Source organism: Gallinula chloropus (genome assembly GCF_964237585.1).
Source record: "Gallinula chloropus genome assembly, chromosome: 2".
Taxonomy (NCBI): domain Eukaryota; kingdom Metazoa; phylum Chordata; class Aves; order Gruiformes; family Rallidae; genus Gallinula; species Gallinula chloropus.
In genome coordinates this window covers 145,662,335-145,680,603 of record NC_140086.1, presented here as the reverse complement: position 1 = coordinate 145,680,603, position 18,269 = coordinate 145,662,335, and the positions used below count along the sequence as shown (strand labels likewise).

At 40.2% G+C, this 18,269-nt stretch overlaps 1 protein-coding gene across 1 annotated transcript in view; it reads right to left on the bottom strand.

The window, feature by feature from the left end:
- Positions 1-18,269, bottom strand: part of LOC311189107 (myosin-IIIa-like) — a gene marked incomplete at both ends in the record, with an annotated part of 60,195 nt that overhangs the window by 17,337 nt on the left and 24,589 nt on the right. The window contains 7 exons of the mRNA XM_084260687.1: positions 252-1,261; positions 5,998-6,084; positions 6,717-6,879; positions 8,407-8,518; positions 10,533-10,738; positions 14,523-14,602; positions 16,871-17,000. Coding sequence (XP_084116813.1) covers positions 252-1,261; positions 5,998-6,084; positions 6,717-6,879; positions 8,407-8,518; positions 10,533-10,738; positions 14,523-14,602; positions 16,871-17,000 — 1,788 coding nt within the window. The remainder of the gene's footprint in view (positions 1-251; positions 1,262-5,997; positions 6,085-6,716; positions 6,880-8,406; positions 8,519-10,532; positions 10,739-14,522; positions 14,603-16,870; positions 17,001-18,269) is intronic.

Genomic DNA, 18,269 nt, shown 5'->3' with positions numbered 1-18,269 from the left:
TTAATGTAACCCAAGTTAAAACTAACACAGTTTGGTTTTTTTGCCAGCACTCTAACTTTGTCTTTCCCTTCTTTCTGAAAACGGCATTTTCTCTTGTGGCCCAAAATACACATTTTTATAGAACACTCATTATAAAACCTCATCTGCATTTTATGGAGCAACACCTTCCACTGAAGCCAGAAAAATAACTTTGCTATCCTGTCATTGCTCAGAGTTTTATGCTCAACACACATACCTTAAGAACTTCTTACCTGCCGTGAGAAGGCTGCCAAATCGCAAGCCTCTTTCTCTGTGTCTCCCTTCAATGTCTTAGAGTCTTCAGGCTCTGTACCGGTGCTTTCACTGTCTTTTTTTATTTGGGGATCATTATTTTGACTGTGTACGGCTTCTGTTGACTCCATTATAGTTTTCTCTTGACTTTTGCAAGGTAGTTTCCCTTCTTTTCTGAGTTGTCCCCTCCTCCTGTAACCCCGGTAACTGCTTTGAATAACCACTGCTGCCTTCTCTTTGTCTTCTGAATCTGGTTTCTCTGCCTCAACTTGCCTCGATGAGCCTCTTAGTGATTCTTTTCTTGTAATTCCTTTACATCCTGTAGGCATCACTACTTCATGTTTTAGGTGGTTTCTTTCCACATCCCTGTCAGTCCTGAGCTGGACCACAGCAGATTCCTGATTTTGCTGATCTGCACTGAGTGTGTCTTGATCATCTTGCCCTTGCTGGGGACCAGGTTCAGCTGTGACTTTGACTGAAGATTTTGTGGACAAGTCTTCCAAAGAAGCCTGTTCTTCACCTTCACCAACATGTTCTACTGCAGGATTCTGCTTCACAGAAGCTCCTTCTCCTTCCGTAGATGTTTTCTGTTGCCCCTGTACATTTCCTGTGTCACTGTACCCAGAGCACTCACTGCCAGCAACAGCAACAGCTTCATCTTGAGTCTCCTCGTTTGCTGCTTCTTCCAGCATATCATTTTGAGCTGGCTGCAGTTGTGCTTCAAGGAATTCCACAGCAGATAATTCTTCCTCTGCTATTTTTTTGTGCTCTTCCTTTATTTTTTTACGTACTCTGTAGCCTCTGTAATGGCTCTGAACAATGACAGCTGCTGCTTCTTCTTCTGTTTTAGGAAGGGCACCCTTCACTTCCGCTGGACTTTCCTTATCATCTTTAAGTTCTTCATCCTTTTCACTAATGGATGCTGCATTTTCAGTTTGTTTCTTTCTAAGCGATTCCCTGAATGGAATAGAGTTTTGGGCAAAAATTACAGCTGAAGGAGATGAAGGGTAGTGACAGCTTTACAACTACCTTCAATGGTGTTTACGTACTAAATGGCAATTTGATACATTGCAACAGGGGAAAGGTTTAGTGCATACAGCTGGAATTAAAGACAGGAAACCAATTTCTGTCTTTCTGCTGATTATTGTTTCTTAAGTGAAAAGGGCCATCCCTGTTAATCTCTTTGTGCAAAATTGCTGTGGGACAATCTAGGCTGCATGAGGGCTGATAAAGTAGTGAAGAATTAATTTAAATGTTAACAAAAACATGAGGCAGAAACCTTTTAGCACCTCAAAAAATACACGCAATCCTAAATGTATTCAAGAAATAAAACTGCCTCAGGTCTCACTAGGGATGCAAATAGAATGATCCTGGACATAAGCCCAGGTCAAATTTAAAAGACCTAGTCCCTAAACTGTTACCATCAATGACAGTTTGGTGCCAGCCTGGTGAAATCTGCCAGCCTGTTCCTTCCCTCTGAAACTCCTTCACAGCTGTTTTCCTCCTCTCTGGACTAGTCTCCACCTACTTAGAAGCTATCACTGAAAAAGCAACGGTGATCAGTGAAGTGCTACTTGCTCCACTTCAGAGACTAGGACTCCATCCACACTGCAGAGATATTTAGAATGTGATTCACCTCACCTAAATTTTAGCTGTTTGCTCTGAGCAAGACATCCAGGTTCCTGCTGTCATCACCTATGCTTATCTCGGTGACTTAAGACAGGAAGAGCAGTTCCCTGCAGATGCCTATTTCTCGCTCTTGTCTGAGCATTTTGCTCTGATGAGCTAGTTCCAAAAAGAGACTGAGCTACAGATCACATTACCGTTACAGGTAAGCACAGTATTGTGCATATTTGCCTGAAATATGCCTTTATTCCCTGGGCTTAAAAATATGAGAAAATTGCCTACTGACATAAAAACCCCTCCAAATAAATGTACACTACCTCTGCATATGTATCTAGAATAATCTTAATTTGGTACAATTTTAGTTTATATTGCTGTTCTTCAGCAATGTAGTTACTGAAAAGGGACACATTTGAGTGACATAAGAGACAGAAAATAATGCTACCTCCTCGTTTTGAAGATCTTCCTCTCCTTATATCCCCTGTAGTGAGACTGAATTGTTACTGCTGCTTTGTTTCTTGCTTCAGTTAGTTCTTTCCTCTTCTTCCTGAGTAAGTATCCTCTGGCAACTAATACAAATTGTAATATAAAACAACCTTAGGCAACAAGCAATGGGTGTCCCACACATTTCAGAAAGTCAAATGATAACAGAATTAAACAAAGAAAACCAGTAAGAAAATATGGACTGGGCTGGTTATTACAATTACCTTTTATCTGAAATTATTCTGTCTCATAAAACTTCTTTGAGGTTTCAGAAAGCTGTACCTGTTCTACACAAGGATACAAAAAGGCTCCTTTTTTATGTATTTTATTGGACTAAAAAAATACAGCAAGATGCAGAATGAAGCAGAAGCATAGTGATGTAAAGTGCCTCTAGAACACACTGGTTACAGCTTCATGTGCCTGCTTTTCCTGATTCAGGCTATTGATTTGATTCAGTCTTTCATTTCCCTGGAAAACATCTGATTATCTGGATAGAGATTACCAGGCTCTCTTCTGGCACAGGCTTGGAATTAACTAACATTCACTAGATCACAGAGAAACTGAAAATTTCATAGCTCAGCAGTTACAGAAGACTTAGCTCCTTTGCTCCTTTTGGAAATGCTCGTTACTCAAAACGAAAAAGCTCAGCATGAAAGATATGCTAAGCTCCAGAGTACCCAGGTGCGCTGTGGCAAGGGAACTCACTACTTGTGCTTTGTGGAGGCACAAGTTCAAGTTTCTGGTCTGAACTAGGATGAATAAGGGCTCAAACTTGTTCTTGCCTGAGGCATGTAGGTGCTGACTACTCACTACGGGCTTGATGCAGTCACTGGCACATAGGGATCCAGTGTCACCTGAAGTGCTCCATCCCTGGAGATATTCAAGGTCAGACTTGATGGGGCTCTGAGCTACCTGATCTAGTGAAGATGTCCCTGCTTACTGCAGGGGGGTTGGACTAGATGACCTCTAAAGGTCACTTCCAACCTTACACATTCTGTGTTTCTATGCTCCAAGGATAGCCAAGGCATCTACATGGAGCAGCAGAAAGAACAAGACTTGCTGGAGAAAGTTGACTATACCACATGAAATAAAGCTGGAGGCCAGGCAAGATAACACAGGGCATCTCAAATTACATTAGATACCAGTATGAAGACAAATGAGCAGAGAATTTAGTGGGTTTAAATGTAATTAATCAAATTCCAGGCCCTGCTGTCTACAAGAGTTTAGACACCTAGATCACTTTTAGACATCTACATGAAGTGTCTTAATCAGAAACTGAATTGCATTCAGAATGTTGCTCCAAAAATTCCTGAACTTGCAAATAATTTCCTAATGGGAACTGGCACCATCTCCAAAGCGCTGTTGTTTGGACAAGTCTACAATTCCAGGGTTTCAGCACGAATCAGCTAATCCCTAGCAAAAAAAAACCAAACCCAAACCCACAGTGTTTTGTCAAAATATTTCCATTGAACTCTAATTCCAAATGCCACACCAAGAGTCTAGGGATAGAGGCTTCCAGTGATTTGAATACCCTGAGATGGTAGATAAGGGAGCTCCTTCTCCAACTCTGCTATGAGAATTCTGCATCATAGGAAAAGTCAAGCTCATTTAATAATGGGAGGGGGTTATAAGCAGTCTATTCTAACACAGTCATTTGGTGGTAGATTTTAAGTGCTTTAGCAATCCCTACTCATAACTGAGCCCAAATTGGGCTCCACTAGATACAGTTGTTCAGTCTAAGAAGGACTGTATAAAAGGGACATACTTATTGGAAGCAGCACAATTGGGTTTTATACTGCAACCTTTCAAGGCCTTAGAAAAGTGCAAATTATAAAGCACTTGGAATACTTCTGGAGTTTCTCAGTTATGAGCCAATCCTTATTCTGTTTTCACACAAAAGCAACACAAACGTTATTTTCAAATAAATCAACTCATGTCAATGGACGTGACAATATAAGCTAAATCTGATCTTTTAAGACTTGTTCTGGTTCACCGTTGAAGATTCCTGAGAACTCTGTTATGAGATAGTAGCTGTCTAAGCTTTTTTTCTCAAGCTGGAAGGGGAGTTTCGTATCGCTTTAGAGACAAATGGGGGAGGGAGGACCAGGAGAGCTAAGTAAAAATCGACATTTAATTTTCTTCTGTCTTCTTGTGCAATGAAAAATAAGTTGAAATGAAACTTCACACAGGATACAGAAGGTGGACAAGAAGAAACACTGGAGAGATGAACAAACAGAGCAAAGTGATAAATTCATACTTTTGCAAATGCTAAATATCCTAACATAAATGACAACTTTTGGATATGTCAGATTGTTTTTGGCACATCACTGGATTTTATTCTGGTTTTAGACTGTTTCCTACACTGACAAAGTTCTACTGACTGCAGGGAAGCACTCTTCAGTATGCACTAAGATTAGTTCAGTGCAATTAACAGATGCATCTGGCAATGACTAAAACCAGCACTGGTGTCAATATATACTCATGAAGGCATATCTGAGGTAGTTTAAATCTAGACAGCCTGGATACTGGCAGCACTAGCTTACACTTGGGATTGTCACCTTTGTAATTACTGCGAGCGCTGTGCAGATTTGTGCCAGCTGTTTTCAGAGCTGTGCCTCTCTATTGGTACTGCTGCTGATTTCAGAGCTGCCTTGACTACATCTGGCTCAGGGACATCTCTGCAGGGACAGGGGAGACAGAAATAGGGGGAGGAAAAAGGGATGTCACATAACATCCATCTGAGCCCAAGGGGATTATTGCTGCAGAAGAGAATGAATATTTTCCTAGGCTGGATTGAGAGATGGCAAAAAACAATCCAAGAGATGACAGGTTGTAGTCTTCTTAAACATAACTATTAATGGTACCTAACAAAAACTATTCCTGATAGAGCAGAACATACACACACATTACATGCAGATAGTATCATATGGGGCTTTGACAACATTGTAATATTCATCATAGAATCACAGGGGTTGGAAGGGACCTCGATATATCATGGGGTCCAACCCCCCTGCCAGAGCAGCTCCCTAGCTCATATTGCACAGATTGGCGTCCAGACGGGTCTTGAATATCTCCAGTGAAGGAGACTCCACCACCTCCCTGGGCAGCCTGTCCCAGGGCTCTGTCACCCTCACTGTTGAAAAAGTTCTGCTGCATGTTGGTGCGGAACTTCCTGTGCTCCAACTTGCAGCCATTGCCCCTTGTCCTGTCTCCACAGACCACTGAAAAGGGGCTGGCCATTTCCCCCTGCATCCCATATTTAAGATATTTATAAACATTAATAAGGTCCCCCCTTAGTCTTCTTTTCTCAAGGCTGAACAGTCCCAGCTCACTCAGCCTTTCCTCATAGGGGAGATGCTCCAGACGAGGAATGGCAATGCTAGGGCATTTAGCCAGCCCACTTCCCAGCTGTGGGAAGAGCTTCTAAGCCACTCGGAGGCACAGGTAATGGAGTACACTGACCCATTTCAGCCACTGCATATAGATATGTAATAGATAAATTACACCTCAGAATGTGCAAATGAGCACAGTCAATCAGTGTAGCTAGGAAACAGCAGAGTCTGGATCAACATATTGTGTACAGACAGCACAGTAAAAGCCATGAAAGCAAACAATTCTTACTTGCTTGAAGTCGAGTAATATATTCTTCCACTTTTTTATTACGTTTTGCGTTCATGTATTCTTTACGAGCAACAAACCCCCTGTAAGCTGAAAAGAGATGTCAAAAATTAAGTAATCCAGTAGGTACACTTAAAAAGTCTGGAAGGAATTACAGACCTCTATTAAAATATTCATAAATATTTTGCAGCTTAACCTTTCAAAAACATGGCAAACAAGCACAAGCGGTAAATTTACATTAAAAATACATTTTCTGGTGAGTAAAGGTATTATGAATGAAATGAATACAAACCACAAGAGAATCAGAATGGAAAATAAGGTGGTGTTTGAAATATATTAAAAATTGCAGTTGATGTCTCCATCAGCAGTGTAATTGGTCTTATTATCTAGAACAGTTAATACATTTTATTTTCATTATTATATTACACAACCTTGGCAGAGCGTGCCAGAATATTATTAATAACAGTATCATCCATGCAATCACAACTTTCCATTGTTAAAATTGTCTTTTAAATGTAACATTGATAAATGCAACTTCAGTAAAGAGATTGTCATAACCTGATTGAAAGAAATTTTTTTTCTTAATAAGAACAGATATCACCAACTATAAGATATTTTGTCAAATGTAAAAGCAGGAAAACGACAAAATCCACATTCAACATGCACATCCATCTATCAACTACCCAGGCACTACAAAATGTTAAATGTTTTAAAGTTATTACCTGACTGTATTTTAATAGCACTTTGTTCCCTTTGTTCCTTTATCTTTTTGTATCTCCTTGAACCCAACCAGCCTCTGACACAAGCTTGAATCAAAATAATCATGTCAACTGTCTCCTTCCGCATTAAATTTAGCTGTTCCACGTGATAGTATTTGAGGAATACCTTAAAAGAAGTAGGCAGACAAACAAAAGTCTTAGTTACTCTCCCTGGCCCTGTATTCACTCAATCCATTTAACATCACCAAGATTACAAATTGGTTTCAAATGATGAACTTTAGCTGTATTACCTGAAGGATCATTCTTGTTAAAGGTAGCATTTTGGTTGTTTGGGGTGTTAGTTACTCTCCCCTTCAACAACTTTTATGAGTCCCTGTTTATTCATACTTTCACAGAAAGATGTTTTAAAGTCCCAGTGCACAACTTCAGTCTGTAACTATAAAACTGTTTTCAAAATTATGAGGCTGGCAGTTTTGCTAACCTCACAAATCTGATGGGTTACATAAACGTGATCCAAATCTGGAGCCTTCAACCTTTCTGCTTTCCAATTTTAAATTTAAGGAATTGTTTATTTACTAAATTGCTTTCATCAAGCATGAAGCTCATATAACCCCTGAAAAACTAGTACAGCACAAGGGATACAAATTATATACATATGCATATATATATATTAGGAGAAAATAAATGGTGTAAAAAGAGCTTGTGCAATTAAGCCAATGATTATGCTTATTTTGCAGAATTCTGATCTTTGTTCACTAGCACAGGTTATCCCTAATTAAAGTAAACACAAGCTATAGATCTTGCATCTCAAGATATGCTTCCTTTGGCTACATGTTGTCCATTAGCCTTACTACAACAGGCAGAGGAAATTAAAGGTTGAGGAGGAGGTGACTTCATGGCTTCTGTCCCATCTATCCTGGAAGATATCTCAGAACAAGAACAGTTGGGTCTTCTACAGTGAGGTGATTTCAAATAGTTTACAATCTCTCTCTATATATATATGTGTGTATATGTATATGTATATGTATATGTATATGTATATGTATACGCATCTCTTTCTCAGACACTTCTGTTATATTCACAAATAGATTAGGTGCAGGAGTTGTCTGATGCTTTTCTTTACTGGCAGACCTCCTGACATCTGCCAGTTGGGGTGGGGGGTGACTGTCCCTCTCTGGCACTCTGGGAGGACTAGTAATCTAGAACCAAAAGCAGGAGTATGGGAACAGACTTGTGTTTCTCTAATAATTAAGTCTCTCCTCTTCACACATACAGGATCACCCTGCTATCTCTTCCCTCAGTGCTCAGCAGTCTGCCACAGAGGCCTCTGGCTGGAAAGCCAAAACCTTTTCCTCCCCTTAGTGCATCTGCTTGCTCCAGGGAAAGAGTGCAACTTATTTTCCTTAAGAAAGCTTGGACTAAGCTCTCTGGGGTCCTTATTACTACACTTTTTTGAAAGAAAATGCAGTCAGTGTCATTGTCACATACTGCTTTGTACTGTGGCTTCAGAGCTGATCAGAATATTAACATGTTACAGGGGCAGGACTTCAACCAGGTATCAGGGAACAGTACCCAGCAAAGGGTGGCTTTTTAAAACCAACAGAGACCAAACAAATGGGTGAGAAAACAAATTGCTTACTAAGTTAACAGTGACACAGTGCAATAATACAGATTCAGTATATTAAAAAATTACTTTAGTTTTTCCAAGAACCCAGTTGTCAAGGTGGGCTTTCTCCAAGATGGCAGCACAGGTTTCTGGGCTTACTGGAGGATCATCATTTGTTTTGTAACAGATGAGGTAATACCTAAAGACAAATATGTGATTCTTTATTCCATTAAGAGCAAGCAATAGATGCAAATATTTAAACCACTGACTTAAATAATAAAACCAGTTACATGAAAGAAACACAGCCTTGAAAAAAGCCAAAACAGCATATGAAAAAAATTGCTGTGGTTTACATGCAGTGCTGAGAAACTTAATCAAAGTGGATGAGTGACATATTTCACACCCTGGAGGGTTGTTTAATTCTATATCAACACCAGGAAGCTTTTAAAAAGTGTGCAAGCCAAATAGAGTTCTTTGCTGCTCTGGCTCTCTTCATTCTGAGAAAGTGACTTCAGTGACAAAATAAAAATATTTCTAAAGCTTTTCTGCCTAAATTAGCTTATTTCATATCTAGAAATGTAACTAAATTTTCATATTTTCATGTGCTAGACCATATACCTTTGAGATAGTTAACACAATCTGAGAGGCATCTCAGCTCTTCTTACCTCCTTGAATTCAGCTTTGCAGATCGTTTTGGAACGTATATGCGCCATTATGACATCTCATACGTAAGCATTCAATCTGGAAGACTCATTACTTAGAACTAATTTTTACTAGAAAAAGAGGTCAGGATGCTCATGCATAAAAATGACCTGTAACATACAGCTCAGCTGCTGAGTAGGAAAGTTCTTGTGTGTTCTAGGACTTTCCAAAATGCTCCATAACAAAATGAACCATGGAACCACACCTGTCTTTTTTTTTTAATTCAGGATAATTATATGAATTACATGTGCTTCCTGACAGTACATTCTGCTTTTTTCTTTTTATTCAGCCTTTGTGCACAAAGCTTGGCTTGTACCAGCTTTAAATAATGGCAATAATTACCTCATAGGATAATAAAAGAAGAGACAATGTTGATTCCTGCATTACCACCAATTCCTACAGCTCCTTTTTTTTTTCCTTTTTATTACATGATGAATTGGCTTATTTTTTATTCTAAAAAAATCATTTTGCCATTATCCCAGGTCTATCTGTAACTCAATTAGTATGAAAAAAAAAAAAAGACATGGAGATAGATGCTTAATAAGAATCCCTTTTTGGTTTAGGGCCCTATCCTCAGCACTGGAGATGTGCACAGCCTCACTGCAATCAGAGACAGGCTCTTTGGAGACCTACCCTGTTACATTCACTGTGTTTTTTTATCCAAACAACAACATTTTTTATAAAAAGCAGAGACAAAAGGCACATGCTGGTGCAGTGATAACTACCGTTTTCATGCTACACTCTTCCAAAACAGTAATAGTCCCAGGATTATTCCTTCCTCTCTCTTGTGCACCTACAGCACTCCACTGCTACCTCTCTGTTTCTACTGCACTATTACTTTTAAGTGCATCTGTGTGAATAGGTGTTGCTTGTATCTTGCTCTCCAAGCCATAAATCTCAGTTCTGACTGAGCCAAATACTCAGGGTCTTTATTTGTAGTAGAGAAATACAGATTAAGTGCTCAAGATTAATTTTTTGTGGGCCAAGGAAGGAGATAGTTAAAGGAATTATAAAATCATAGTGAATTAATTACTCTTCTTCACACATGACTAACAGAAAATATTATTAAACAAAATTATGCACTTAATGAACTTCTCAGCCTTAGATTAGTAATACCAAATTATCATCTACTCTGCAAAAGCAGATGCTGCACAGAGCTGAATATCAGGAGGTAGAGAAACCACAGTGCTCCTTGAGTGCCAGTGCTCCAAATTCATGGCTTTAGCTTGAAGCATTACATTTCTAAACCTCAAATCTCAGAAGAAAACTTGCAGACTATGAGCAAGACAATTTTTACTCAAATGCACAGAGAAACTGAAGCAATCATCCTGAGATGCATCGTCTTCCCCTGCCGAGCCAAAACAGGTCACTAATCTTGTGCCTGTAATCTTTGTCACCAGAAATGACTTGCATTGTCTCATTTAAGATCATACCAAAGACACTGCTGATGCTTAGCAAACACTGGGCAGCAATGATAGGAGAGAAAAAAAGCTTCTTCACATCAGTGGTACCGTTTTATGAAGTTAGCAAACAGGATCCGGTGCGAATAACCCTGCCTCCGGATTCTCGCGGTCTCCAGAATTCCTGTGTAACGCAGCTGAACCAACACTTTTTCTTTATCAAACTTGTTTGCCTGGCGGTCGTTGTTTGGCTTGATGCACCTTACAAAATGAGGCTGGCCGACAACCATTTTGGATAACAAATCCATCAGAGAATACTGCAAGGAAGTAACAAGACATGTATAAAGCTTGTATATAGGTCCACGTGTAGCTGAAATGTTATTTCATGTCCAAACCCATTTACATGTACACTGCTTGAGAGAAACATTGAATCCAAATGGACGTACCAAATGGGCCCTTCTTATGAACTGCCATAATGTCTAACACATGATAGAAACTCTCCTTACACTTACTTACTTCTCTTGGAATCTTGTTGGGCAATTACAGCCCGCAGCCATTTCCTTTTGTCATGTATTTGGAGATCCTTATTCACCCAGAGACTGAATCATCTATCTATGGATGGGAAATGGAAGAACAGCAAGCCAGTAAATATTGCCATCCCTTCATCAGACGGGAGGAAACTAGGACCACCCCAGAAGTAGCGCTGCTGAAAACTGCTCTGATCTGGCACGTTCTGTTCATCGTACAGGCTGATGGTGATACTATAGCTGCCTTGCCAAGAGGAAACTTTTGAGGAGGGTAAAACTAGAAGTACATAAAAACACACTTCCAAAGTTGCACTTTTCCCACCTCACCAGGGTACCAGGCTAGCAGAGGGGATGCAGTTTGCAGCTCCCCATGCCAACTGTAGTGAATTCGACTGTAAACAACCTTGACTGGTGTTTTGTAAAATTGCTTCATGGTAGGATCTTATTAAAACACAAATGAAGAGGCTCATTCCTCAAGATTCAACCTGAGTCAACAGAAAGAGGCACCCAGGAGGCAATGCAGTTCAGCAGTAGATTGGATACATGAAACTAGTGTAGGACATCAAGAGCCATATGCTTCCTATTAAAATGTGCAATTCCATTCTGGACAGACACTAAACCATGCAGCAAAGTGCTTAATTAGCTTAATCACTAGTGTGGCAATTGAACACAACAAGTATGACATGATAATGGATAACTTTTTTTCCACTCAGTCTGAGGTGGAGATACTTTTCTCATTAACCCATGGATTTCTTCATATGAGGAAATCTGTGGGATGGAAGCTGAATTGTCATGTAAAACCATTAACTAGCATGATCTGAGTGGGGATTTCCACTACAGAAAATAATAACAGAAAAATGTAAATATAATTAACTCATATGCAGCTGTGATGCTATATGTGCTGGTAATATACTGAATCACAGATGATAGTTTTCACAGAATCCTAGAATGGCTTTGGTTGGAAACTCCTTAAAGATCATCTAGTCCCACTCTCCTGCCACAGGCAGGGACACCCTCCACTAGACCAGGTTGCCCAAAGCCCCATCCAGCCTGGCCTTTAACACTGTCTGGGAGGGGGGCAGCTACAGCTTCTCTGGGCACCCTGTGCCAGGGCCTCACTACCCTCACAGGGAAGAATTTCTCCCTAATATCTAATCAAAATCTACCCTCCTTCACTTTAAACCCACTACTCCTAGTGTGCTGTCGCTTCATGCCCTTGAAAACAGTCCCTCTCCAGCTTTCTTGTAGTACTGTCAGGCTGCAATAAGATCTTCCCTGAGTCTTTCCAGGCTGAACAAGCCTATCTGTCTCAGCCTGTCTTCACAGGAGATGTGCTCTAGTCCTTGCCTATCTTCATGTCTCTCCTCTGGACTCAGTCCAACAGATTTATGTCTCTTCTGTACTGGGGACCCCAGAGCTGGATACAGTACTGCAGGCATGGTCTCATGAGAGTGGAGGGGAAGAAACTCCTCCTTCAACCTGCTGGTCATACTTCTTTTGATGTAGCCTAGGACATGGCTGACTTTCTAGGCTGCAAACACACATGGCCAGCTTATGTTGAGTTTCTTGTCCACCAACATCCCCAAGTCTTTCTCCTCAGGGCTGCTCTCAATCTATTCTCTGCCCAGCCTAGTTGTGCTTGGGATTCCCCCAACAGAGGTGTAGGACCATGTACTTGGCCTTGTTGAACTTCCTGAGTTTTGCATGGTCCCATCTCTCAACCCTGTCAAGGTCCCTCTGGATGGCATCCCTTTCCTTGAGCATGTTGACTACTCCACAGAATTTGGTGTCATCAGCAAACTTGCTGAGACTGCACTTGATCCCTCTGTCCATGTCACTGACAATCCCACAACAACCCCTGGGGAACACCACTTGTCACTGACTTCTACTTGGACATTGAGCTATTTATCACAACTCTTTTGAGTGTGACCATCCACCCAATTCCTTATTCACCAAGTGGTCCATCTGTCAAATCAACACCTCTACAATTTGAAGAAAAGGATTTTGTGCAGGACAGTGCCAAATGATTTGCACAAGTCTAGGCAGATGATGTCAGTTCCTCTTTCTTTATCCAACAGTGCTTTAATCCCATCATAAAAGGCCACCAATTAAGATTTAATACAATTTCCATCTAGAACTTTTAAACACCATCCAGCTTTGGATCATGATGATACCTAGGCTGAATTTATTCTTTATCCTTTGCTGTCCAAAAAGCTGTGCAACTGTATCTACTTAACAGAGAACTTGCTCCTTACTGTTCTCTGTCACAGATTTAAATGTAACCTTATAGGTCATGAACATCATCTCAGGTGTCTTTATGTTTTTTGCTGGAAGGTATGAATAAATATGAGTTGGAAATTTAGAGCTGAGCGCAAGTGAACCAACTCTGTGCATCACTTTGGAGGAAAGAATGCTCTTCACAGCTATTCACTATTGCAGGACCAGCAGCACAGCCAGTGTAAGATCAAGAGCACTGCTGAAGGAGTCACAAGGATGGACTCTGGACAGCCTGTGAGCAGTGACCACCAAGACCCTAATTAACTTAGCCCTCTTGCTTCTAAACTCTTAAATAAATGTTATACCGCTAATGTCCAACCTCTCTTTATCTCCCTTGATGGGAAAAGAAGCAAGTGAGAGATTAGTATCGATCCCCATACATCATTATGACAGAAATGTGGCTGCACAATTAAAGATGAAACACCACAATCTCCTCTAGATATTTTTACTGCACAGACCACTGCGCCATGTACGCAGCTCACAAACTCTGAACAGACCACTGTTGACTCTAAGTCAACAGGTGAATTTCAAAAGGTAAAAGAATAAATATTCATACTACTCTAGAAGAAATTACTAAAAAACATCATCTCTTACTCTAAAATAAGAAGCAACTGTCTGTGTTTTCATGCTGGTTGTCTCTCTTGGATGATGTCCAGTATCTCCTGCTTCATTCTATAAAGATGAAGAAAGAAAATGACACTTTTTATCTGTGTTAAGCCTGTAGTGCCCTTTCCAATGTCACAACAAAGCACCCCTCAGAGAATGCCATTTAAAAAATAAGTTTTCTAAACAAAAGAAGTTACAGCATGATCACTACCACAAAAGAGTTACACCAGCACGTTACACAATACACAAACATCCACACACAGAGTACACAAGTTGATAACACAGTACCTAAATAACTGCCACAAATAACCTGATAATGTCTGAGGTCCTGTCTGTTATTTCATCATCACTGTTATTCTAGTAGCTCTCTAAGGAACTTGACTATACTCCACACCAATATTTTAATTTCTCTTTTTGCTATTAAATAGCTAGGAAATTATTATATATTATATATTTTCCTTTGAAGATGCTATAAAACTATAGCCAGAAAAGAAAGGAAATGTTAGGTTTTTACCTCACGGAAGGAATATGAATTGCACAACACAAAGATATCCAGCTAAACAGAAAAGAAAATAGGAGAGGGAGAAAAACCAAGGAAGGGGTTACTTGCTTACTTTTAGTACCAGTAACAGCATTGCCTTTCTAGTTTAAATTAGGGTTCAATGCAGTATCACAAAATCAGTTTTCTTACCTTTGTATGACTGATTGATTTCTGGGGTGTCCACATTTGGTAACTGATTGTAGTTTTGCTTTTAGTGTGTGCCAGGTTACCTATGGGAAGATGAAAGAAAACAACCTACCAAAATGGTTACATCTCATCTAAACTAAAAATTATGATGAACCACATTATTCATTGCCTGCAGTGTAACTATCTGATTACAGATGTCATTGATGTTTTTGATGTATTCCTCATTTGTCCTTTCACCCTTGGGATGGAACAAACTGAAGAAGTTGCATGAAGATGGAATGTGAGCTGAACATTCCTCCTTCAGCACTTATGTCATCTACTAGAGCAAAAAAATAAACAAAGACGGAGGCAGAAGGTAAGAAAGATACAGCTGAGAGCATCCATGTGGTTTACCCTAAGGATGTAATTGTACTATTTTAGTTCTAAAGTTACAAATATAATAATTTAAAAAAACCCAAATGAATATGCTAGCACCCTTCTCTGGCCATGATGGCAAGTGGCATGACTCAAGTCAATACAGCTAAACCCCATACTTTACTACTCTTTTCACCTCCTGGTAAAAACACAGCTATATCTTTCCACAGAGCTAATCAGAAACCATTGCTGGCCTGTGCTTCCTCTTAAAGCATGCCAGCATATTCCTGTGAGACTGCTAACTGACTAGGTCCAAAACTGTCACAGGGAGGCATAGCAACAATTCATCAGAATGGACAATCCTGGGGGAGGGTTTCAGCTACTGTTCACTGACCTGTTTGGTTTACTAGCATAACCTTAAGTCTTAAGAGTCTAACCTTGTGATTCTTAACCAAGTGGTATCTTTATTATGATGACCTGAAGAAATATGTGCATTCCAGTGGTTTATACAGACACTGGTTTTCTAAAGGAACAATGAAAATTCTGTTGAGCTTTCCATCATGTCACTCTATGTCTATAAACACCAACCCTTCCTGCCTGCTGTCATTGCTTTACTAATAACATAACACCTCAGGAATCTTACTCTCCACTGGGAGAGCCTGTAATCTCTCTGTGTTCAGCTACTCTTGGTAAGAGGTGAATAAGAGTTGGATAAACAGCTGAATACATATGGCATGCCTAGGTAATGCATCATGTATTATGTGATGGTATCAAGTGCTAAACCTCCTTTGGGCTTAGCTGAATATCCCAAGGTGGGAAGGAAAGAGAAAGGGTTGCTCACACCTAACCAACTATCAGAAAGTGAGGTGTCTACAGGATCCCTGCTGTATTCAGGGCAGAGAAGAACCTTCAGGTATTTATCCCACCCTCAGAGAAACACCTGAGATAGAAAATATGGGCTGGACTCTTGGCCAACCTCTACATTTCTACTGATTCAAGATCAGAATGACTTAGATCAGAAATCTAACTTCTGGTTGGCTAGATCTGGATGGTTTGAGTCAGTTTCAAAAGGCTACACACATTGTTTCATAATATTTAACAAGATGAATACAAGGACTTTCACAGTTATCTTGCAAAACATTACATGAGACTTGGGATCAGTTCTTGGGACCATCTGGGCCCTGACTTAGGATCTACAGAAATTACAGTTTAGTATCTTAGCAGATATCAACAAGTCAAAAGTTCAGGCAAGGACACTGAGCTCAGTGTTTTCCCAGGAACACTTACTTAAAATAGACCTTCAAGACCAAATTCTGCATTCCACCAGCAAAGCTCTCTTTGTGAAGGAAAGGAACCTTGCCAAATCCTCAGTTTCTGTAAGCTATGATAACATTTTAGAGAAATTTCCATTAGGCTCTTCCTGTTTAGCTTTTCCGTTCTACTACATCTCCCATGTAGTTGTACAAGAAAGTGATGTGGTAAAGTTATTACTGTAAAGCATAAGTGTCTTCACACAGGGAGTAAACTACTAGGACCCCATCAGTTACCCAGTGTAAAGGACTGTACGACTGGGGAAAAAGCATCTCTTCACTCTTTGCAGAAGATGTTAGAAGCTCCAACCCTGGTTCTCTACTACTTCAGAGAAAAATGGCACTGAGACAAAACAGGCAATTTATATATGCCCTGTCCAAAAAAGGCCAGTGACTTACCTGATCCTTTCTGTTCAGTCCTCAACTCAAGGGATGCAATCCACTCCCTGTCTTGCTCCCCTACCCTGAAGAGAGGGCCCTGAAAGAAGCCTCTACCACTTCCTTGGCACTTGACCAGACCAATCCCTCCCCTGCAGCTTGAGATGGCTGGGACTCCATTCTGTATAGATTCTAGGGTTGGAAAGTTAAGCCACAAAGTGTATAAAGTCATCAACAAATGGTCATATGAAACCTAGTAGTGGTCATCATGAAGGCTAGAGAAGAATAAGATCAGCACAACACCAATACCTGTTTTTGTAAGCGGGTGGGTTACCAACTGTCGCGTCAGATTGTTTTCAGATGATCGCAGTAGCAGCACAATGTCAGCTGGCAGAGTATCTCTGTTTTTGGCAAGGAATCCACTTGCATTATACAGAACCTGTTAAAAAAGTGCAGTTATGCATCATCTGGGCTTTCAAAAATTAACTGTAAATTGAAGCACTCTAGCATGTGGCTTTTAATATCCAAAAATGCACAAATAGTTTGTCAGCCATCAAATTTGCTCTTACAGTCTTTCTTTTGATCACTGAAAGTTCCAAGTTTTTAATACTGAACCATTATGATGCAGATCACTAAAAGCAAATGCACAGCTTGAGACGTATTTTCCCTAATGCAGATATGTTAATATTAGTTTTAGCCAGTGTGAATTTATCACTATAAGTGTACTGCAGTCCCCCTTTGCACCAGTACATGTGTAAATGTACAATTAACAACACTTGATTTCAAACATACCACACACAATTTCCCATATGATTGTACAATGTCTCTTTCCTGTTCATATCATGCTGTACTGGACCCAGGACTTACCACTCTTCCTAGAAGTCTCTCTTTGAATTTTAGAGGAAGTTTGCAAAATCACAAGCTGCTTATTGAAAACTGAAATCTCTCTAAAAAGTCCATGAATGACGTACCTAACTCAAAATGTACCTTCAGGACTCTACCTCAACGATGCTGTAAAGGACCTACAAGAAAACCTGGCCTGTGAAGAAGGATGGAAGATACTGGCATATTTAATTTAGAAATAAACCATCACAAAACAACTCAGCAACAGTCTTAAATTACAAGAAAGGCTTGCCAAGGGAGAGGAAATAAATAGTTCTACAGTCCCACAGTAAACAGGAACAGTAGTAATGAACTAGCAGAAACTTCCAAATTAAAAAGTTTGTTGAACAGTGGAAAGGGCTGATGGGACAGTGGCGGAATCCCTGTCTGAAGTGGCTGGAATCAGTAATGGTACAGAGACAGATGGCTCTCAGCTCCTCGGAAGGAAGATATGCTATGCTGGTGAAGTGTAATTCAGCTGGAGATGAGCTTCAGAGGAGTTACTGCAGGCATTTTGTAGCTGGCTGTCTTACACAAGGAGCAAGTTATATTCCAGCAACTGATGGGCAGGATGTTGCCTCTTTTCAGGCCAGTTGCTCCAGCACTGCACAGACCCAACATAGTTTCCTATGTGAGCCAGCAATGTCCACTCCATACCCTTTAAAAGAGCTCAAAAGGAGATGGGAGGTCCTGCTTTCACAAGGCAAGATGCAGGTGACCAGTGGCATCTTGCTGCAGTGCATCAGCATGTCCTTCTGAGTTTGAAATGCATTTACAGCACGTTGCCTTCTATAAGAAGGCAAGAGAGACTGTTCATGAAGTGAAG